The 24,036-nt window shown below is 45.9% G+C and overlaps 1 protein-coding gene across 1 annotated transcript in view; it reads left to right on the top strand.

The window, feature by feature from the left end:
- CCDC125 (coiled-coil domain containing 125) overlaps positions 1–24,036 on the top strand; it is a 42,650-nt gene that overhangs the window by 15,352 nt on the left and 3,262 nt on the right. The window contains exons 4-9 of the mRNA XM_083151868.1: positions 3,238–3,324; positions 10,047–10,124; positions 14,304–14,389; positions 17,770–17,852; positions 20,807–20,922; positions 23,242–23,346. Coding sequence (XP_083007994.1) covers positions 3,238–3,324; positions 10,047–10,124; positions 14,304–14,389; positions 17,770–17,852; positions 20,807–20,922; positions 23,242–23,346 — 555 coding nt within the window. The remainder of the gene's footprint in view (positions 1–3,237; positions 3,325–10,046; positions 10,125–14,303; positions 14,390–17,769; positions 17,853–20,806; positions 20,923–23,241; positions 23,347–24,036) is intronic.

Here is a 24,036-nt window from a genome sequence, read left to right as displayed (position 1 = left end):
CCTTTTACAATAAAAGATACCATTGCAGACCCAGGATGATCTAGTGCAGGGCTCGACAATTTGTTTTTAAATCTAGGAGCCAGGATGAAAGTGTAGGAGCCAGAAAAACTAAAAAAATATGGACCGTGCACGCCAAAAAGTTACACCATAATGCCCATTACACATGTCACACACCTATTACATATTATACCACATGCCACAAAGCCAAGTACACATTATGCCACACGCCGTAATGCACACCATTACAGGATAGTGGATGAGGGAGGTAGAGATGGATAGAGAGAGGCAGGGGGTGTTGCAGAGAAAAAAGGATGACAAACAGGGGGTGACTGACAGGAAGAAGCAGTGGGTAACAGGGAAAGGCAGAAAGTGACCAAGAGTGGGTAAAAACATAGAGAGTGATGATCAGCAGTGAGTGACAGGGAGACTGATGGAAAATTGTTTAAAATGTCAGGAGCACTGGCAGCAGCCTCTAGTGATCCTGCCATCAGACACGTAAGCACTGCAGCGGGTCCACGTGGTGGGTTATCCTATCAGGAGCACTTTTAGCAGCCTCTGTTGCCCAGACACGGGAGCAGCGAGCCCCGCGATATAACAGCCAGCACAGCAGCAGCCGGCAGAGCGGTGCACAACTCACCCGGCTGCGGACCCAGCTCCCGTTTAAAACAACGGGGAAGTAAGGGGCAGCCCAGCAGTTTACCTTGGTGCTGGGTCGTGGCCCCAGCACGACGATCGGTGGTCCCAGCGCTTGGGGATGATGTCACCTCAAAGCGCCTCTCCGTTTATATTGCGGGTAGGCAACGCAGTGTAAACAGTGCAAATCCCAGATCCGACCTGCCTTGGATCCGTGTTCCAAATGCAGGGCCAGATCCTGGATTTGGGTATAAAAGGGGTATTAGACACTGTGGATTACTAATCTGGATGATATAAAAGACATAAGGAGCATGTTTATACTTTGGTTGATATGACATCATGGTTTCTTTAGCCAATTTTAAGCAGGTTGCTCTGTAAGAGGAGGGAAGGGTATCGGACAGGTTATGTCAGTGAGTGACTGAAGTTTGGCACTTTAATCTGCATTAGGCGCTGGGTGGACTATTGGCTGCATACACAGGAGTAAAAAGCAGTGATTTTTGCAGAGGTTACACTCTTTGTAGTCTCCACTGTTAAACCTCTTTAAGATGCCTTAGATGATAAATCATGTAAGGATCCTCAGCTGTCTGTAATAAGTGGTGAGGTAAGTATCTACTGTGTCAGGTTATCATTAGTAAATGTATTTTACCATCATTATTCATATGTGGTTTTTGATTTAGCAAACAGGTGTAACTCCATCTCTTACAGACCAATAAAAAGGTACTTGGGCTATTGCTATTACTAGTACAAAATAGGGTACTTGTGTATTATCTTATAAAATAGGGTACTTGTGCCCATCGTATACCATTGCATGCCCTATTGAGTGGTATGCGATGCAGCCGATTTCCCCGTGAAATGAACGGGAGTGCTTGTACAACTGAAATCGTATAGCATTGTATACCATTGTATGGCATACGATGCGATGTGATTTAACCCTTCCCGCCCAATTGTCATCTCGCCTTCTGGCACATCTGGCAGAATTTCACTCTGAGGTGATTTTGTGAGGTGATAAGAAGTGTATTGGAGAGCTGCTGTGATTGTGAGGTGTTTTGGATTGGATTTAATCGATTTGATGATGGCTGCATCTTCAGCATCTTCTGTGAGCCTGTTCAGCCTGCTGCAGAGTGAGGAGGATGCTGTGCGGTTTTTACAGGACCGTAATCTGCTGCCAGTGACGGCAACATGCAGCAATGGACACCCAATGAAGCTGTGCATAAAAGAGCAATGTGGGGCGAGTATTACCCCAACAGTGGGTTTTTGGAGGAATTTCGAGAGAGACGGGACAATGTTTCATGACCCCTGTGCCGCAACGGGACGCAACCACCCTCATGGCAGCAATAATTGCGAATATTGAGCCCGACACAACTATATTTAGTGACTGCTGGTGTGCTTACAGCACACAGGAACTTGAACGCACTGGATACCAGCATGCGCGGGTTAACCATCGATATAAGTTTGTCGATCCTGACAGTGGAGCTCCCACACAGAATATTGAGCGACTTTGGGGATGTGCGAAATGGCGAAACAAGCGCCATCGAGGTACTGCTCGCCAGAACCTAGAATCATACATGCAAGAATTTGTGTGGAGGAAATGCCTTGCAGGAGACCAACCATTTGACCGCATCTTGCATGCATTAACACTGCTACCTAAATCAAATTGACTTTTCTATATTTTTTATTTGTTATTGTGATTCATGTTGTATTTACTCTCATTTTTATTGGCCTGTCATTGCCATTTTTATTGTTGTTTTTTCATGATATTTATTGTTCTATCCTATTTAATCATTATCTTCTAAAAATGAATACAGTTCTTTGTTAACACCTGTTGTCATTACTGTGTCAGATGATTGATATTGGTAGTGTGAATGTGTCCCCAAGGCCCACAACCAGGCCACTATCCATGCCATCCCGAAGCTTGGCGAGCCCGCGAGGGGCAGCGGTATGCGTCCTCCGACCTTTTCATACCCCCACTAGCCGCGTCGGCGCCGAGTCGATTTTAGATAGTGTCGCGAGTGCAGCGAGCCCGAAGCGTGTCGAGCACAGCGAGCCCCACAAGGGGACGTGTAATACCAGCCCGAAGCGTGGCGAGCGGACGTGGAATACATGTAAAGTAATCCATGTCCCCTCGCCACGCTTCGGGCTCGTATTACGTGTTCCCTCGTGGAGCTCGCCACGCTTCGGGAACGGTGGCTCGCTGTGCTCGCCACACTATATGAAATCAACTCCACGCTGACGTGGCTAGTGGGGGTATGAAAAGATCGGAGGACACGCCATGCTTTGGGTTGGCGTTGATAGTGGGGGTGGCATTAACAATGGGGGGTCATTTAACATGGTAATCACCCATCAGGGTGGCTGTACAATTAAAAATCAGGTCTGGGGGTGCATTTAACATAGGAATCACCCATCAGGGTGCCTGTACAATTAAAAATCGGGTTGCATCGTATCGCATGCGATGCGATACAACCGATATTTAATTGTACAATGCCTACGATGTAAATCGTGGGCGCCCAGATAATACACAAGTACCCAAAATAGTAGCAGTACTAACCATAAAATACCTCCACAAGTAATTTATGATGATTCCCACTCTGTTTTCTCACCCTCCAGGAAGTAGAACTCCTAACAGTGGAACTTGAGGCTTCCCAAAGACAGCTCGGTGGAAAGGATGAAGCACTGAAGATCCTGCAGAGCATGGTAAGATAGTAAGATCAGAAAAGCCACAACATATGCACATAGGAAAAAAGACCTTTTTTTACCAGCATTTAGTTTCTGTATTTTGCTAAGGAAAAGTTAAGTGATGCAGTAACTGGTTGTGTAGTGTTGTGTGCTGAGCGCTTCTGCTAAAGAAAAAATTTGAAGGAATATATGTGTTCTAGGGCGAGTTGTACCAGAAGTAAGGGACTTGTCTTCTTTACTACATATATATATATATATATATATATATATATATATATAGCATGCAAGAATCCCAGGAACCAGGAGACAACACGGCACTGCGGTAAAAAGTAGTTTTCTTTATTGCATCATCAGCCTCAACGGCTCGTTTCGGGGTCACTACCCCTTTCTCAAGAGGGATGCAGATACAATGTACATAAATCACATACCTTAAATAGAGTAGGTAATTTGGCGCCGTCTCCTCCCCTCCGCTCAGACATCCACAGCACGCGCACCTGTGTCACTGGTGCCCAATGATGACGTCGACCGCTCTCACCTACGTCAGCGTCACCATGGTAACCCATGTACACAGCGCACGGCTGGATGAAGATGCGTTGCTCACATGCGATACGTCATCAGTAAGCGCCAGTGACGGCGCATACCATGCCTCACACTCATGGACGCGTCGCCACGGCAACCTACATCAGCGCATTCATTCATGGAGCTCTGGGGCAGCAGACTGACAACAATGAAAACAATATAACCACATTTTTAATGCAAATAATAAAACAGCAACAACCCATGGGTCTCTCACCACCGGGGAAGTCGACATACACATACATATAATCAAAGATGATAGTGAGGGGTGGGCGGACACATCACAAAGGCATCACTGCTCACACCAATGAGTCCTCGGAGTGTCGGCCCCTCCCCCACTAGTCATACATACACAGAACATACTGTCAGTTTAGACAAAGCACATACAATATATAACCGGCATGGAAAGGAGCATATAGATCTGGAATATATCACATGAAAGAGCTCCAAACGATCCTTTCGTTGAGGCCCCTAGGGGCAACTGTATCTAAACGATAGATCCAATTAGCCTCTAACTTCAACAATTTCTTCATACGGTTACCACCTCTGTTAGATGGTGGAACGTGATCAATGATTATATATCTCAACGACTCCTGTGGATGACTATGATCTCTGAAGTGGATTGCCACAGGTTGGTCAGCCTTCTTGCCTGCCAAAGCAGACTTGATGGATGACCTGTGCATGGCCATCCTTTCCTTAAACTTCCTAGAAGTCATCCCAATATAATATAGTCCACAGGGACAGATGACCGCGTATACAACGAATTGAGTGTCACAGGTCAAGACATGTTTAATACGAAAAACCTGGGAACTATGGGGATGCTTAAAGGAATCGGCTGTAATCAAAAATTTACAGGTAGCACATTTTGGGCATTTATAGCATCCAGATTTTTTGAAAACTGTATTGGGGGGGGTTGTCCCAAACCCCGAGACATCTGCATGTACCAGAATATCCCGGAGATTACGACCACGGGTATAACAGGTGAGGGGCCTCAGATCTTTGAAGCCAGGGAGACTAGTATCAGTTTTTAAGATCGGCCACAATGCCCTACTGGCAATGGGTACTACCATACTAGAAGTATCATACCGTGTAATGAAAGGAAACACTTTATCTCTAGCTTTTTTGGTAGGTACCAATAAATTGGCCCTATCCAATTTGAGAGCCCTCTCTTTAGATGCCAACAATTTATTCAATGTATACCCCCGACAATGGAATTTCTCGACAATTAAGTCCAATTCAGCATGGATCTTATTTGGGTCACTACAGATTCGCCGGGCACGAACCATCTGCGAATAAGGCAACCCATTTTTGAGTGGAGGAGGGTGGTGACTACTGGCTAATAAAAGAGTATTTCTATCCGTTGGCTTACGGAATACTCCAGTTGAAATCACACCATGTTTGAGAGACACTGTGACGTCGAGGAAATCAATAGCTGTCGCACTGCATTTATGCGTAAATTTGATCGGTGTATCAGCATTGTTGATCTCCTCCATCATAGTCAAAAACAATTCCTCACCACCATTCCACAACATAAACAGGTCATCAATGTATCTACAGAACGTCCGGATGTGCTGGCCAAATCGATGTTTAAAAAACAGCTCATTTTCAAAATTGAACATGAAAACATTGGCATACGCCGGAGCTACCGCTGCTCCCATAGCACACCCGGACGTCTGTAGATACATTTGACCATCAAACAAAAAGTAATTTTTAGTTAGGACTAACCTAAGTAATTCCAAATACAGTGGAATATCACATTCAAAATCATTCAAATTGCCGAGAAACTCTTGCATGGCCGATAACCCCAAGTTGTGTGGAATGGATGTGTATAAGCTTGACACATCCATTACACACATTATAGTGTGCTCCTGAATATCCTCAGCTGCAGCAAGACAATTCAGAAAACTTGTGGTGTCTTTAAGAAAAGTAGGCTGTACAGTAATATGGGGCTGTATTAACATAATGTGCCCACGCTGGGTCGCTCTAGCCCTGAATTCTGCCGCAGGTGGGTCGCCGTGTTAAATAAATGCGGATTAGCCCTAATGCTATTGGTTATTGAACATGCTGGCCGGGAGCTTAAAGCTACAAGGGAGAAGTTAGAGACTTTTAAAGTCACACATGCACCGACTCTAAGTAACCATGAGCATGATGCATTGTGGAAAAAACTACAAGCTCAATGTGACCTATATAAAGCTGACTTGATTAAGTTCAAGAAAACAAAATTACACACTGTGCAGCAGGATTACGAGTATAATACTGTTTACCGCTGGGTGTCAGGGGGTGTCACCCCGAGACGTAACTACAGACCCAGGAATCCCCAACAATGGCGTAATCGCAGGGATAATCGTGAACAACAGCGGGCTTCTTCTCAAAGTGACAGCGACTTTGGTTGGCCAGAGTCGGATGATAATACAGCAGCAAGGCCCCCTTTAGGGTTGAATACCCGCAAAAGAGGAGGTCGTTCCGCCAAAGGACCCGGAGAGGGGGTCAAAATGAGAGAATCTTCAAGAGTAGCAGACCAAAAGAAGATCTAATTTATAATTTGTCTACAAGACCTTTATCTGACATTGAAAGACAGGTCTTGGCCAAAGGCCTGTCGTTTATCCCGACGACGTCCCATGATGACTTTGAGTGGCAATGTAATCTACATCGCCTTGGTAGGAATTTGAGGCTTAAGGAACATTTCCAAAATGCTGTTGACACCACTGACTCTAGCATTAAAAATGCATTTATTCGCCGCCAGAAGTTGTCTAAGTTTGATCCCACTAGTTCTAATGCCTCCATTAAATCGTATACACGTTTGCTTAATGATTCTATGGTTCGTTTTAATGCAGCTGAACATCCTGTGCACCATAATCTTTCAAAGGCTGAGCAAAATGCCCTTAATTTGCTCAGCAAAGATACCAGTATCACTATCCGCCCTGCCGATAAGGGGGGCGGGATAGTGATACAAGATATCTCAGCATATCGTATGGAGGTTTATCGGCAATTAGCCGATCAAAATGTATATTGTAAACTATCTCATGATCCAACTAAGGTATACCAACAAGAATTAGTTTCTGTGATTGATCATGCTGTAACTAGTGGGCTATTGGATTTGAAATGTGCGACAGCTTTGAAGGTGATGGATCCTGTGATACCGGTATTGTACACATTGCCAAAAGTGCATAAAGACCATCTGAACCCCCCTGGCAGACCTATTATCTCTGCCAGGGGGAGCTTGTACCAACCGGTGTCACAGTATTTGGATATGTTAATACAGCCCCATATTACTGTACAGCCTACTTTTCTTAAAGACACCACAAGTTTTCTGAATTGTCTTGCTGCAGCTGAGGATATTCAGGAGCACACTATAATGTGTGTAATGGATGTGTCAAGCTTATACACATCCATTCCACACAACTTGGGGTTATCGGCCATGCAAGAGTTTCTCGGCAATTTGAATGATTTTGAATGTGATATTCCACTGTATTTGGAATTACTTAGGTTAGTCCTAACTAAAAATTACTTTTTGTTTGATGGTCAAATGTATCTACAGACGTCCGGGTGTGCTATGGGAGCAGCGGTAGCTCCGGCGTATGCCAATGTTTTCATGTTCAATTTTGAAAATGAGCTGTTTTTTAAACATCGATTTGGCCAGCACATCCGGACGTTCTGTAGATACATTGATGACCTGTTTATGTTGTGGAATGGTGGTGAGGAATTGTTTTTGACTATGATGGAGGAGATCAACAATGCTGATACACCGATCAAATTTACGCATAAATGCAGTGCGACAGCTATTGATTTCCTCGACGTCACAGTGTCTCTCAAACATGGTGTGATTTCAACTGGAGTATTCCGTAAGCCAACGGATAGAAATACTCTTTTATTAGCCAGTAGTCACCACCCTCCTCCACTCAAAAATGGGTTGCCTTATTCGCAGATGGTTCGTGCCCGGCGAATCTGTAGTGACCCAAATAAGATCCATGCTGAATTGGACTTAATTGTCGAGAAATTCCATTGTCGGGGGTATACATTGAATAAATTGTTGGCATCTAAAGAGAGGGCTCTCAAATTGGATAGGGCCAATTTATTGGTACCTACCAAAAAAGCTAGAGATAAAGTGTTTCCTTTCATTACACGGTATGATACTTCTAGTATGGTAGTACCCATTGCCAGTAGGGCATTGTGGCCGATCTTAAAAACTGATACTAGTCTCCCTGGCTTCAAAGATCTGAGGCCCCTCACCTGTTATACCCGTGGTCGTAATCTCCGGGATATTCTGGTACATGCAGATGTCTCGGGGTTTGGGACAACCCCCCCCAATACAGTTTTCAAAAAATCTGGATGCTATAAATGCCCAAAATGTGCTACCTGTAAATTTTTGATTACAGCCGATTCCTTTAAGCATCCCCATAGTTCCCAGGTTTTTCGTATTAAACATGTCTTGACCTGTGACACTCAATTCGTTGTATACGCGGTCATCTGTCCCTGTGGACTATATTATATTGGGATGACTTCTAGGAAGTTTAAGGAAAGGATGGCCATGCACAGGTCATCCATCAAGTCTGCTTTGGCAGGCAAGAAGGCTGACCAACCTGTGGCAATCCACTTCAGAGATCATAGTCATCCACAGGAGTCGTTGAGATATATAATCATTGATCACGTTCCACCATCTAACAGAGGTGGTAACCGTATGAAGAAATTGTTGAAGTTAGAGGCTAATTGGATCTATCGTTTAGATACAGTTGCCCCTAGGGGCCTCAACGAAAGGATCGTTTGGAGCTCTTTCATGTGATATATTCCAGATCTATATGCTCCTTTCCATGCCGGTTATATATTGTATGTGCTTTGTCTAAACTGACAGTATGTTCTGTGTATGTATGACTAGTGGGGGAGGGGCCGACACTCCGAGGACTCATTGGTGTGAGCAGTGATGCCTTTGTGATGTGTCCGCCCACCCCTCACTATCATCTTTGATTATATGTATGTGTATGTCGACTTCCCCGGTGGTGAGAGACCCATGGGTTGTTGCTGTTTTATTATTTGCATTAAAAATGTGGTTATATTGTTTTCATTGTTGTCAGTCTGCTGCCCCAGAGCTCCATGAATGAATGCGCTGATGTAGGTTGCCGTGGCGACGCGTCCATGAGTGTGAGGCATGGTATGCGCCGTCACTGGCGCTTACTGATGACGTATCGCATGTGAGCAACGCATCTTCATCCAGCCGTGCGCTGTGTACATGGGTTACCATGGTGACGCTGACGTAGGTGAGAGCGGTCGACGTCATCATTGGGCACCAGTGACACAGGTGCGCGTGCTGTGGATGTCTGAGCGGAGGGGAGGAGACGGCGCCAAATTACCTACTCTATTTAAGGTATGTGATTTATGTACATTGTATCTGCATCCCTCTTGAGAAAGGGGTAGTGACCCCGAAACGAGCCGTTGAGGCTGATGATGCAATAAAGAAAACTACTTTTTACCGCAGTGCCGTGTTGTCTCCTGGTTCCTGGGATTCTTGCATGCTGTTTATATTTACAAAGGCACGTGGACTATTTGTTACATTGTGGTGAGTGCCAAACCGACACACATATATATATATATATATATATATATATATATAACCCTGGCTATACTGCAGATTGCACACATGTATTTTATTAAACCTGTTCAGTGAAATACAGATGTGGATAAATACAGTTCAAAGTGATGGAATTTTAGACTATTGACTCTAGAATCTATTGACTCATGTATACCTGGGATGCAATCAGGATTCTGGCAGTCCGAATACCAGCCATGGGATCTCGCTGGGTTATCACCCAATATTACATACACTCTGTTTCCCAGCATAGTGCAGCCCATGGATTTCATGATGGAGCCACCACCATCAAGTGGGGAACTACTCCAAAAATAGGAATACAGTATGTGTTAATGGGTGATTGCCCTGATAGCCTTCACTCTGCGAACTCAGATTTCTATTAAATATCACAGTTGTTAACAGCACTGGTGATTTTATTGTCTTTCTACAGTTGTGCATTGTTAATGTGTTATTGGAATAGTGTGTATTTTGTTTAGTCAACAAGTATCATTTGATTGGTAATATGAGGTTCTGGATAGCACTAAGCACTACAGTAAATACATGTTTTTATGGTGTCCTATCGGTGTGACTGTGTCTTTCTCAGGCCGTATTTAATAAGGCGACAAGTCACACGAAGGTAATGCTCCAGAAAGCCGTGGACCAGCGGAGAGCCCTAGAAAAGGTCAGTGCAGCACACAATGCTTTTATATAATCCAGTATTCTGATGAGGAAGTGTTCTAGGAATTTACATAGGTTGTAATCCTATAGACCTAGTGAGTGACCGCAACTGAGACTGTTCTTGATGTTTTGATTGCCAATTCCTGTTTATGATAAACATTTTTATGTATGTGTGTCAGTATCCAGTCCATATGTCAACAGTGTCTAGGACAAACGTGCCCGACTTTACAAGTGTTAGGCGCCGTCCCAGGCACCGCCGCCGTCCTAATCCATCAGCAGCATCTGCGCTGCTAGGACGGCGGCCATCTTCCTGGGACGCGTCACTGGAAGGCTTCGGGGACGTCACGCAGGGGGCGGCAAATTCAAAATATAAGCCGGCGTCTCTCTCAAACAGACGCCGGTTATAGCGTTCAGTCAGTCTATGCCTGAGTGTGTTCCTGGTCCTGGTGTCTATCAGAGGCCTCCTGTTCCTCCACGCCTGTCCTGCCTTGCCTGGTTTGGTCCTGCTGTGCCTGAGATTCAGCTTCTGCCTCGCTGTACACTCATCAGCCCAAGAGATCTGCAACTGCTTCTGGGATTCCGTCATCTTCTCAGATAAGTCAGGGGTTACCCTGTCTTTCTCCTTACACAGTTTTGACACACGGTGTCACTGGGCATTATTGTCATTTCTTTATATAACATCTTATTCGCATTGTTGCCATTCTCTTTATATAACATCTCATTCGCATTGTTGCCATTCTCTTTATATAACATCTCATTAGCATTGTTGCCATTTTATTATATAACATCTCATTAGCATTGTTGCCATTTCATTATATTATATCTCATATACACTGCTGCCAGTCAGGGTCTCCTGCTCAGCCTCATTACTTCTTTGGGCTTCTGGGAGTTCCCCGGTATAGGGATTTAGCTATCTTGTTCCCCTTGTTCTCTCCTGCCTCGGCGGACGTGTTGTCATTACCTAAGACCTGCCTGTAGCGGAGTGGGGCGGACCTAATTCGCCCTTCAGCCGAGACGGGCCCAGGTGAAGCCTAGCACCGCACACGTCCGCCGATTCCAGTCAGAGGCAACGGAGTTAGGGTACCGGGGATACTCCCAGAATCCTTACAAGAAGCAGTTGGGCACGTTCTGCCGAGAACGGTCGGGAATTGTCAAGCTCCCAGCCGCAGCTTGACTATTTCCATCCACATCTCGTGGCCACGCCCCTTTTCGATGCTCGGCAGGTGGGACATTGAATCCCACCTGCCAAGCTGCAGTTGAGCCGACTGAGAATGGGTCCAGGTCACGGCTGTCGGGCCAGCCCGACAGTTGTGACACCGGATTGAATACCCCCCTCAGCCTTAGTAGATAGACTCCTTGATATTTAGACATCTTACTTAGGTGTTGGTATTCTGACTGCTCGCATTCCCATCCACCGGGATGCTAACCGCTTCCCCATTAGAGGTAACCATTTTGTCTGCTATGATTAAATATGTGCATGTGTTTACACAAGGACAATTATTATTATTATTATTATTAACAGTTTCTTATATAGCGCAGCATATTCCGTTGCGCTTTACAATAGCAGACAGTGATACAACAAAACAGGGTATTTACAGACAGTCAAAATGTAGGAGGGCCCTGCTCGCAAGCTTACAATCTATAGGGAAATAGGCATTGATACATAAGGATAGATACTGTATTCTTTATTGCATCGATTCCACCAGAACGCAAGGTTCTATGACTGGTTCTGGAATTTGATAAGCTTGCCTGAAGAGATGAATCTTCAGGGAACGCTTATAGGTTTGGAGACTGGAGGAGAGTCTTATTGTGCTTGGGAGGGCATTCCACAGAGTGGGTGCAGCCCGGAGAAAGTCCTGCAGTCGGGAATGGGAGCGAGTAATGAGTGTGGAGGAGAGACGCAGATTCTCAGAAATACACTATCAACATAAGTATAATTGAACAATGAATGTGTGTTTGTGTGTGTTCCACGATATGCATTGTGATATGTCATTGGAAAATGTATAACTTTCTGAATACAACCCAATAAACAGACTCCCTTAAGTGGACCCTCAAAGGCCTATAAGGGTACATTAAATGAAAAACATTTTCACTTTTACAAAACATTTGACAAACTGAAATTAATACGAAAAATGGTGAGAGCAGCGCTAAAGAAATTAATATTGCAAGTGAATCAATATTTATAAAATTAACAAATTTAATAACACAATAATATATACAATTGAATGGGGAAAATAATTAAAAACTGTGATAGCTGATGTGGATTTAGACCTCATAAGGTGGTATAACCTGCACTGGACCAGGCATAAGTCCCTTGATGGAAGTCCTTGGGGGGACCAATTGGTTGAAATGCCGCTGGAGGTGTTGAGATCCTTGATGGAATTAGGGCAAAGTCTACCCAGCACTGGAAAACCTTGACGATGTATGCGGTGTAGGTCCAATGAGATGGTAAAAAGTTCTCCAAGGAAATTGGGGCTAGGTCCAGATCAATAAGCAGGTGGGTCCAAACCACAATGTAGCAAAGGGAGTATCGAGAAAGCAAAGGTGCTGGTCCAGTGCAGGTTATACCACCTTATGAGGTCTGAATCCACATCAGCTATCACAGTTTTTAATGATTTTCCCCATTCAATTGTATATATTATTGTGTTATTAAATTTGTTAATTTTATAAATATTAATTCACTTGCAATATTAATTTCTTTAGCGCTGCTCTCACCATTTTTCTTTGTACCTCTCTTAGGGAGCTGACTACTCCCTTTTGCAGCAGCTGCTTAGTACATTGAGGTAACAGCACAGAACAAGCGCTCCAAATCAACCTCGGTTGAATTTTTTCCTTTTTGAAATTAATAAGCGACTCATCGGCAGAGTGGTCTGTGAATCGAACACTAGATTTCATTGTGAAATCCATGTGAGAGCGAACCCTAGTCAGTTATTTTTTCTTGATTGTTTGCTTATTCATCAAGGGTTTTCGGGATCTTCTGTACCTGCTGCAGCAGCTCCTACCCAGCTGTGGTTGGCAAGGGTAGGTGGATAGTTGGAGACTTGCTCTGGCTGCTGCAGCAGCTTCTGCCCTGCTGTGGTTGGGTAGGATAGGTGGATAGTTGGGGACCTGCTCTCGCTTCTGCCCTTCTGTGGTTGGGGAGGATAGGTGGATAGTTGGAGACCTGCTCTGGCTACTGCAGCAGCTTCTGTCCTGATGTGGTTGGGTAGGGTGGGTGGATAGTTGGAGACCTGCTCTGGCTGCTGCAGCAGCTTCTGCCCTGCTGTGGTTGGGAAGTGTAGGTGGAACAAGAATTGCATAAGCATAAACTTTCTACCGTCCATAGGATGGGCACTAAGACTAGTACAGATATAAGAGGTGGTCCACTGCAAAGAAAAGCAGACACTTTACAACTTATTGGGACATTTTTTAAATACACTTAGTGGGGTATTCAATCCCGAGAAAACTTTGACTGTTTTTTTCTTTTTTTGGCAAATTGGACTCGCCCTATTCAATCCCCATGCCAATTTATTTTGTGCCTGGGCGGAAAATTCAGCATTGCGAAATCCACATGGAGTGGCAAATTTGTTGTGAATCCACGCGGTTTTCTCGAATTCGCTGACGATTTCACCCATGCCTATTCGTAAAAAAAAAAAAAAAGGGGGGGGCAACGGAATTGATGAAAATTAACTGAAAAATGAGTTGTCATGACAATGCAATGGTTTGCTACACTTGTGGGCACTGTGGTATTTCAGGCAGCTGTAGGTTTATTCATTCTTTACATTTAGGTCTAAGTCATATTGTTCGCTTCTAAAGTGATCATCATTGGAAGTTGAAATGTGATTAATGATTCAATTGTATAACTTCTTGCCCCGCTTGTGGTCATGACCTCCCAGGTACCTTAGGAACACAATTGCTGCTCCTGGCATTCTAGAAATGTTCTCATTAGATCTACTGTAGATGAATGATTTTGACATGTATGACACACGTTTTTCCTGCACACAAGTAGCATGGCAGGACCTTTCAGAACAGACTGTTTGCAGTGCACCCCGGTCAGGGCTTGTGTTTGATCTGAGGTTAATGAACACAGAAAACAAACAGCGAGTCCGTGTGAAATGTCAGAGTATAAAAAGACAATATTTAAGTTTAGTGCCTTAATGCTTAATCTGTATTAATGGTTTATGCTATGTCTGTGTGTTCACAGGAGATCAATGTTCTGCAGTGGGAAATAGAGTTTGACCAGGTGAGGCTTAAAAATCTGGAGGAGACCTGGCGGGAGAAGTATGAACGGTACGTTACTTGGCTAGATCATGAGAACGAAGTGTTACAAACTCATACACCTTAAATGAATATACCAGTGGTTCCCAAACTTTTTTGAATCACGGCGCCCTAGAGCAACAAAAAAATGTTCACGGCACCCCTAGGCGAATGTTTTGTTATTGAGAAATTCCCAAAACAATATTAAATTAAGTAAATTGTTTTTATATATCATTCTTAGGGTCATTTATGCTGTGAGGGACAGGACTTGCTACTTATTGTCCCCATATGTCATGTTTGGCAGCCACAAGCACTGGGATTGCCTGTTAAATTGATCATAAATAATTTTAATTTGTCCTGGACCACCAATCCAGGGCACCCCTGCAAGTCTCCTGAGGCACCCCAGGGAGCCACGGCACACAGTTTGAGAACCGGGGAGCTTCAGAGGACCAGTGGGGAGGCAGCGGAGGGCGGTGGAGGGCTCTGTCAGAATGAGGCGCGCTGTGTCTCGTGCGCCCCCTTCTGGCGGATGGCGAGCGGCAGCGGATGGCGATTGAATCGCCATCTGTATCTCAGAACAATCGTAGAACAATTTAAACATGCTTGGGATAGGCATATTGATATTCTTATAAAAAAAATAAGTAAATAGGTTTGAGGTAACATGTTTAAGAAAGGGGCGGCAGACTAGATGGGCCAAGTGGGCCTTATCTGCCGTAAAATTCTATGTTTATCTCCACTTTATCTCTTCACCAGGCTTAATACATCTGCCCCAAAGCTTCTTCTCAGTCTATTGTACTTGTGTTGCCTGAATTGCATAAGCTTATGTTTGCCATATCTGTATGTGTTTCACTTAAACAGGATGCCTCATTGTTAGCACAGATAGAGCAGGGTTTGCTACTGTGCCATGGCTAAGTGTTAAGTCAGTGCATCAAGGAGCTCAGCTGCGTAGCCATGGGTGCCAACACAGGTACATTTATGTGCATTGTACACACAACTCAGGGGGTGGGTTATGCCCACAGTGGACGTGGCTTCAGAGTGAGAATGAGAAAGGGAAGAGTCCTGCATGGAGAGGATTTTTTACTTGGCTACCACTATCGTGCACAGGATCTGGGAGTAGCAGTATGCTGTTTAACCTCTGTGTTATTAAAACTTTGAATGCACAATGATGTTCTAGCATCTAGTGTCCACCATTAATACAAAATACAATGGCTATCATTATCCTAAACTTCCCATAACGTCGGGTGCTGCTCACCATTTAACTACTGGTATAAGGTTGAGCACTGCTGGTGAATAGGTTTTCATTGAAGATTAAAAGAAAGTGCATCATTGGGCACCATATATAAATTTGGGTACAAAAGCAGTGTTCTGAGCTGATCAGAAAGGGCCTTGCCTGTGCTCATTTTAAACCAGCTTGGCACATATGAATACCACTAGGTGATTCATCGCGCCCTACGGGCGCTCTTCACACCGTCGTAAGGGTCTGCGCCCCCTTAATTTGTGAACATTTGTATATGAGAAAGATGGTTAGAATTGTATGAAAGATGGCCTGTATTGCAACTTGAGTTATAGGTGAAATGTGTTAAATAGAGAGCATATGATGTGGAAGGGGGTGTGTATTGTTTTGTTTAATTAAAAAGTGGTTACAGATTAAGATGTACATTGATAGTGTAGATGGTACAGTGACATTTGTGGGTGTGGGGGGCTGTGTGTGCATGTTGTCTAGGTGTGTGTGTGTGCAATAGTATAGTAGGGTGTTTCTGAGTCAGCGGCTCCCCACTGGCGGAGGTCACGACACAGGAAAACAGGAGGCTGGTTAGTGATAGGGGTGTGTGGGCATAAGGGGGACTAAAGAGGAGGGTGGGAGATACTGTGCAGCTTCTGCCAGTGGGTGAGGGTGCAGCGTGGCAGTACAGGATGGTGGCCCTGAGTCAGTGTCTCCTCCTACTGGGTGGGAGTTCGGGTGCATGAGAGCAGGAGGCTGGGCTATGAGGCATGATAGGGGCATGTGGGCAACACAGCGTCAGCGACTCCCCAGTGGTGGAAGTTACGGTTCAGGAGAGCAGGAAGCTGGGTAGTGATAGGGGTGTGTGAGTATACGGGGGACTAAAGAGGGGCTTAGTGGTGCCGTGAATTGCGGGAGGGGCGCGGGGGTGCTGTGAATCAAGGGAGGGGGCGTTGCGAATCACGGTAGGGGGGTGCGCGGGGGATCTGTGAATTGCGGGAGGGGGGGGGCACGGGGCTCGATGAATCACCTAGTTGGTTATATATTCTTGTAGAAGGATGGTAGGATGTTGCTGTCATTCAGAATGCATTTACATAAACAGTAATAGTAGCAGTAAGGGTCTGACTTAAAACACCTACAGTAAAACAGAACAGGTGTTATATATTATACAAAGAATTGGTTGATGATGTGTAGGTTGACGTGCACATAGTTCATAGTTGTCACTGGAAAAAAATTGCTACAAGAAAAAATCAACACAGAAAGTTCAACACATGTAAATGTTGACATAAGTGTGGCACTTCATCGGTGTCCATGTCGACACATGAGAATGAATATGAAAACATTCAAAAAAAGAAAAATAAATCTTCAAAAACTCATGTCAACCTTTTTCATTGTCGACCATAGCCGTGCCAGTGTTTTGCATGTGCCATTTAATCCTGGGGTTGCCGTGAATCACGCGCGGGGGTGGGGGGGGGAGGAGGTGAGGGGTGTCCGCGAATCACGGGAGGAGGGGTCGTGGGTGGATGCCGTGAATTGCGGGAGGGGGGGTCGCGGGGGGGGGGTGTGCCGCGAATCGTGGGATGGGGGGGGCGCGGGGGGTTGCAGTGAATCGCGGGAGGGTGGGTCGCGGGGGCTTGCCGCAATGACAGGAAGGGGGGTCAGGGGTGGGGAATCGCGGTAGGGGGGGTCGTGGGGGGCACCGTGAACCGCAGAAGGGGGGGCCCGGGGGTTGGCGTGAATCGTGGGAGGGGGGGGTCGCGGGTGCCGCGAATTGCAGGAGGGGGGTGTCACGGGGTGGGGCCGCGAATCGCGGGAGTCACCGGGGGTTCCCGCGAATTGCGGGGGGTGTGCTGCAAATCGCGGGAGGGGGGTCGCGGGGGGTGCCGCGAATCGCCACAAGAAAAAATCAACACAGAAAGGTCAACACATGTAATATTGTGATGTAACTGCTATAACAGTGGCAGTTTCCAGGACCGCCAAGTATAGGTTGGTAGAAGTATACACTGATGATGATGATACAGGCATATACATGAATTTATTTCCATACATTGGAATTGTTACTTCTAAGGGATACTTTAGTGTTATATGCCTGGCTGGTTCATTTTAATGTGTGCTCAAACTGTCCTAAGTGGTCACTGATAAGTGTGTGTTGTGGTACAGTAGAGACTTAACTCATTACTATTTTTCCCAGATCACAGTGTGAAAATGTAGCATTGAAGGAGAGTCTGGAGTTACGAACGCATGAAGTGAAGGCTCTCAAGTCTGAGAACACAAGTAAGACTATGTGCTAGCTGTTCAGTAAGCATGTACTGGATGAATGCCTACAATGTGAGCAGGCAATTGGACTGGTTCTGATCCTGATGTACTGTATCTGTAGTCTTTTTTTTTTTCCTGTCTGTTTGTGGTAGTCTACTTACTAGGATATACTAATGTGAGTGTCTGTACTTCTGCGTGTGTTGTCCCTGTCACTCTGCTCACTGCTTTCCCAGCCACATCTCTCATCATACATCCAATCCATGCTGCCTGCAACAGATCAGTCAGACACAGGCGTCCCAGCCACTCTGCTCACTGCTTTACCAGCCACATCTCTCATCATACACCCACTCCATGCTGCCTGCAACAGATCAGTCAGACACAGGCGTCCCAGTCACTCTGCTCACTGCTTTCCAAGCCACATTTCTCATCATACATCCACTCCATGCTGCCTGCAACAGATCAGTCAGACACAGGCGTCCCAGTCACTCTGCTCACTGCTTTCCCAACCATATCTCCCATCATACACCCACTACATGCTGCCTGCAACAGATCAGTCAGACACAGGCGTCCCAGTCACTCTGCTCACTGCTTTCCAAGCCACATCTCTCATCATACATCCAATCCATGCTGCCTGCAACAGGTCAGTCAGACACAGGCGTCCCAGTCACTATACTCACTGCTTTACCAGCCACATCTCTCAACATACACCCACTCCATGCTGCCTGCAACAGATCAGTCAGACACAGGCGTCCCAGTCACTCTGCTCACTGCTTTCTCAGCCACATCTCTACTAATACACCCACTCCATGCTGCCTGCAACAGATCAGTCAGACACAGGCGTCCCAGTCACTCTGCTCACTGCTTTCCCAGCCACATCTCTCATCATACACCCCCTCCATGCTGCCTGCAACAGATCAGTCAGACACAGGCGTCCCAGTCACTCTGCTCACTGCTTTCCCAGCCACATCTTTCATCATACACCCACTCCATGCTGCCTGCAACAGGTCAGTCAGACCCAGGCGTCCCAGTCACTCTGCTCACTGCTTTCCCAGCCACATCTCTACTAATACACCCACTCCATGCTGCCTGCAACAGGTCAGTCAGACACAGGCATCCCAGTCACTCTGCTCACTGCTTTCCCAGCCACATCTCTCATCATACACCCCCTCCATGCTGCCTGCAACAGATCAGTCAGACACAGGCGTCCCAGTCACTCTGCTCACTGCTTTCCCAGCCACATCTCTACTAATACACCCACTCCATGCTGTCTGCAACAGATCAGTCAGACACAGGCGTCCCAGTCACTCTGCTCACTGCTTTCCCAGCCACATCTTTCATCATACACCCACTCCATGCTGCCTGCAACAGGTCAGTCAGACCCAGGCGTCCCAGTCACTCTGCTCACTGCTTTCCCAACCACATCTCTACTAATACACCCACTCCATGCTGCCTGCAACAGGTCAGTCAGACACAGGCATCCCAGTCACTCTGCTCACTGCTTTCCCAGCCACATCTCTACTAATACACCCACTACATGCTGTCTGCAACAGGTCAGTCAGACACAGGCGTCACTCTGCTCACTGCTTTCCCAGCCACATCTCTACTAATACACCCACTCCATGCTGCCTGCAACAGGTCAGTCAGACACAGGCGTCACTCTGCTCACTGCTTTCCCAGCCACATCTCTCATCATACACCCACTCCATGCTGCCTGTAACAGATCAGTCAGACACAGGCGTCCCAGTCACTCTGCTCACTGCTTTCCCAGCCACATCTCTCATCATACATCCACTCCATGCTGCCTGCAACAGGTCAGTCAGACACAGGCGTCCCAGTCACTATGCTCACTGCTTTCCCAGCCACATCTCTCATCATACACCCCCTCCATGCTGCCTGCAACAGATCAGTCAGACACAGGCATCCCAGTCACTCTGCTCACTGCTTTACCAGCCACATCTCTCATCATACACCCACTCCATGCTGCCTGTAACAGATCAGTCAGACACAGGCGTCCCAGTCACTCTGCTCACTGCTTTCCAAGCCACATCTCTCATCATACATCCACTCCATGCTGCCTGCAACAGATCAGTCAGACACAGGCGTCCCAGTCACTCTGCTCACTGCTTTCCCAGCCACATCTCTCATCATACATACACTCCATGCTGCCTGCAACAGGTCAGTCAGACACAGGCGTCCCAGTCACTCTGCTCACTGCTTTCCAAGCCACATCTCTCATCATGCATCCAATCCATGCTGCCTGCAACAGGTCAGTCAGACACAGGTGTCCCAGTCACTATACTCACTGCTTTACCAGCCACATCTCTCAACATACACCCACTCCATGCTGCCTGCAACAGATCAGTCAGACACAGGCGTCCCAGTCACTCTGCTCACTGCTTTCCCAGCCACATCTCTACTAATACACCCACTCTATGCTGCCTGCAACAGGTCAGTCAGACACAGGCGTCCCAGTCACTCTGCTCACTGCTTTCCCAGCCACATCTCTACTAATACACCCACTCCATGCTGCCTGCAACAGATCAGTCAGACACAGACGTCCCAGTCACTCTGCTCACTGCTTTCCCAGCCACATCTCTCATTATACACCCACTCCATGCTGCCTGCAACAGGTCAGTCAGACACAGGCGTCCCAGTCATTCTGCTCACTGCTTTCCCAGCCACATCTCTACTAATACACCCACTCCATGCTGCCTGCAACAGGTCAGTCAGACACAGGCGTCACTCTGCTCACTGCTTTCCCAGCCACATCTCTCATTATACACACACTCCATGCTGCCTGCAACAGGTCAGTCAGACACAGGCGTCCCAGTCACTCTGCTCACTGCTTTCCCAGCCACATCTATACTATTACACCCACTCTATGCTGCCTGCATCAGTATGGTGAGAGACGTGGCTTGGGTGTCCATGCTGTTATGAGCTGTATTTATGCCTCTTTTGCCCATTTCTTCTAGTGGTGAATCAGCAGTGCCAGGAGCTGCTTGCGATGCTTGATGTCAAGCAGCAGAAAATGTTCCAGGACAATCTGTCCCTCCATGAGAGCTGTCTGTCGGAAGTCACTGCGCTTGAAGTGAGTATGTTACTATAATAACACTGATATTTCACATATAGGGCGGTGTCCGCAGTCCTCTAACCACAAGTACTCTGAGGGTGCGACCAGTTCTAAGTGTAGGTTATGCTTGCTGCGTATTCAGGTTTTCTATAGCCCCATTAGATGTAGTGTCACTCCATGTCCCCCTATCAGCACCTTTATTGGGTTTTCCCAAAGGTTGGGATATAAAGATTAAAACATGCATATCATAATGACAGGCATGAGACAGTATGCAGTCAGTGGATAGACAATGTTGTTTATATTTGGTGTCTATGTAATCGTACGTCGTCATGGACACCGTATATATGTACCGCTTTACTCGCCATGCTTCGGGCGCTATTATATCCCCATGCTATGCCCACTTGGGTAGTAAAGGATGGAAAAACCACCTTTAAAAAAAAAAGAAAATCATGAAAAACTCATGTAAACCTTTTGACCGTCAACCGTGCTTGTGTTGACCTTTTGGCAGTGTCGAATTAAGGTATGTTGACTCTTTTCGGTGTCGACCGAGTCACTGTCAACCTAGCGACTGTAGACCAAGAAATTGTCTATCATCTATACCGTAACTGCATGAGACCTCTGGTAATTATGTCAAACATATGCCTCTTTTTAGCCGATTTTTCAGCCCGATCCATCAGAATCTGATAAAAAGGGCCCAAATCGCACTAGTGTATGGGCACCTTTATAGTAGGGTGCTGTTTATTGGTGAAGGTGCATCTGGTATTGTGTGCAGTCATTCACTACACATGTGAATGAACACTGCCGGGGCATTCAGACATGTGTGAGGGGATGCTTAGCTATGTACCCCCAAATTGGAATCTACATTATAACTTAATCATGTTTTATTTAATCCCAGGACTGAAGAGACTATGCACAAATACAGTACTTTATTTTTGTTTGTTTTATGTACAATATTTACCGGGTCTGAGCTTGGTTGTCCAGTAGTATTAGGAAAACACCTTTGATGCCACAGGTCACATGTGGCTGCATTTAGTGTACAGTGATAACCAGCACTTTTGGTCAGAGTGAGTACTAGGTCAGTGGTAAATATGCCATTGACCCCTCATGAAACAAATAGCGCAGTCAGTACTTAAAGCACTAGGGCTGCAGGGGATGAGGGAATAGCACCGGACGCCTCGCCTCAGATTGAGGTTGGTATATGATAATGTAGTCACTATATCAGGAATACTTTATATGTTCTCATGAGAAAACAGAGATTAGAAACAAAAAGTTTTTAACGTTCATAAGTTATTTTTCACCATTTACTTTAGTGTTAATGGTCCATCTGGAAATCAAAACTTAGGGGTAGATGTATGAAGCAGTAAAAAGGGAGGAGAGGTGATAAAGTGCCTGGTACTTCATCACCAGCCAATCAGCTCCTGACTGTTAAGTTACAGGCTGGGTTTAAAAAGGGACAGTTAGGAGCTGATTGGTCGGTGATAATGTACCAGACACTTTATCCCTTCTCCTCCCTTATCACTGCTTCATACATCTACCCCTTTGTTTTGAGTTGGGTTAGGCAAGTTCATTAAGAGAAATGCTCTTTCCCTCCAGCAAGTCTCCTGATGGTTGTAGTCTGTGCAGGATGCTGAGGTCTGAGCAGGAGGTATTTTCTTCCACTCTGGGCCAGGGTGGGTGCTTTCTATACCATTAGATTTTTTAAAAGGGGAAAAACCTGTACATTTAGGACCGTATTCTGATCCACACGCAGCGCTGTGAATTTCACAGTGCTGTGTGTGGTTTTAACACCGCCCATCGGCCGCCACCCCCGCCACGCTCGGCGAGGTCCCTGCATGACTGCGAAACTAAGACTCTCTCCCTTCCTTAGTGTTGCGTGCGCCCTGAACAGGACGGGCAGTTGACATCTGGGGAAGTCAGCTGCCCGCCCTCGGGCAGCCGCTTCACTACCTAATTTCCATGGGAACGCCCAGCGTTTTTACGGGAACACCCATGAAACGCTGGGCATTTCAATGGGCACCCACCTGCCGCCCCACCCGCACTGGTGGGTGCAAATGGGACGGCGAACCTGTGCCCGTTCGTACCCAGTGCATGCGCATTAGGAAAACATGAGTCCCCCGTGCGAATGCGTGGGGGACTGAGCAAATCTGAATAACCCCCTTAGTCATCTATACATCTAATAATAAATAAGATGAAGAATACAGCTGTGGAAGGCAGGGAGCCAGGCTAAAGAATATACTATACTGTATAAACAATTGTTTGAACTGTAGCTGATCAACTGCCATTGACAAAATGTTCCACAGTAAGTATTTAATAACATGGTGTAAATGTGTTCATCAGCTTGCGGTGCTTGGGACTTGTACATGTAGGACTGGAGGAGAACCCTGTTCCTGTGCGAAGATGTCAGCCGCTACCCGCAAACAGCTGTTGCAGTTGCGGCAAGAGGTACATTGTTGTGACTGTGTTATAGTTATGTTGTATATGTTACTATTATATAATGAGAATATGGGAAGAATTATGTTTTTTTAATTTATTAAGGGCCTGATTCAGACCTGACCGCTAATGTGACAATTTGCAGTGGCCTGCGAGGAGAAAGCCGCCAACAAGGAAGAAAGCGAAAACGTCCCTTGCATTGAGAATTAATCTCTAAATCGCGATCCTCTCGCAAATCCCGAAAGCTCAAACTGTGCAGATGTGCATTACTCTGAGGCTTCCACTAATCTGCGACAGAGACAAACTAGAAGTGGTGATCGCTGAGTTCGCAAAAGACCCTCCTCAAAAATGCCTGGGCACTCCTACGTGTTTTCTGATCCACCCAGTAAACGGCAGGTTTCCACCCCCAAATGCTGGCTTCCTGTCAGTCAAATTCTGAGGGGATTCCGTTTCCGTACGCATTCACAGCCGTTCGATAATCACCCGATTCGCACATTTTCTAATTAGCGGTCAGTTCTGAATCCAGCCTTAAATGTCAATCATTGCCCTATTTGTGAGGTTTGTATGTTCTTCCCAGGTTTGCGTGGGATTTTTTTCTTGTGTAATAGAAATGATTACGTATCCATGAGTGATAAATAAGATTTTTTTTCCTTGAACCACTAGCCAAATTGGAAACAAAGTAATGAAATGAATTAGTTTATC

Source organism: Crinia signifera, chromosome 1, assembly GCF_055691185.1.
Source record: "Crinia signifera chromosome 1, ASM5569118v1, whole genome shotgun sequence".
In the NCBI taxonomy this organism is placed as follows: domain Eukaryota; kingdom Metazoa; phylum Chordata; class Amphibia; order Anura; family Myobatrachidae; genus Crinia; species Crinia signifera.
The sequence above is the reverse complement of the archived record's forward strand: the minus strand, read 5'-3'. Positions and strand labels throughout refer to the sequence as shown.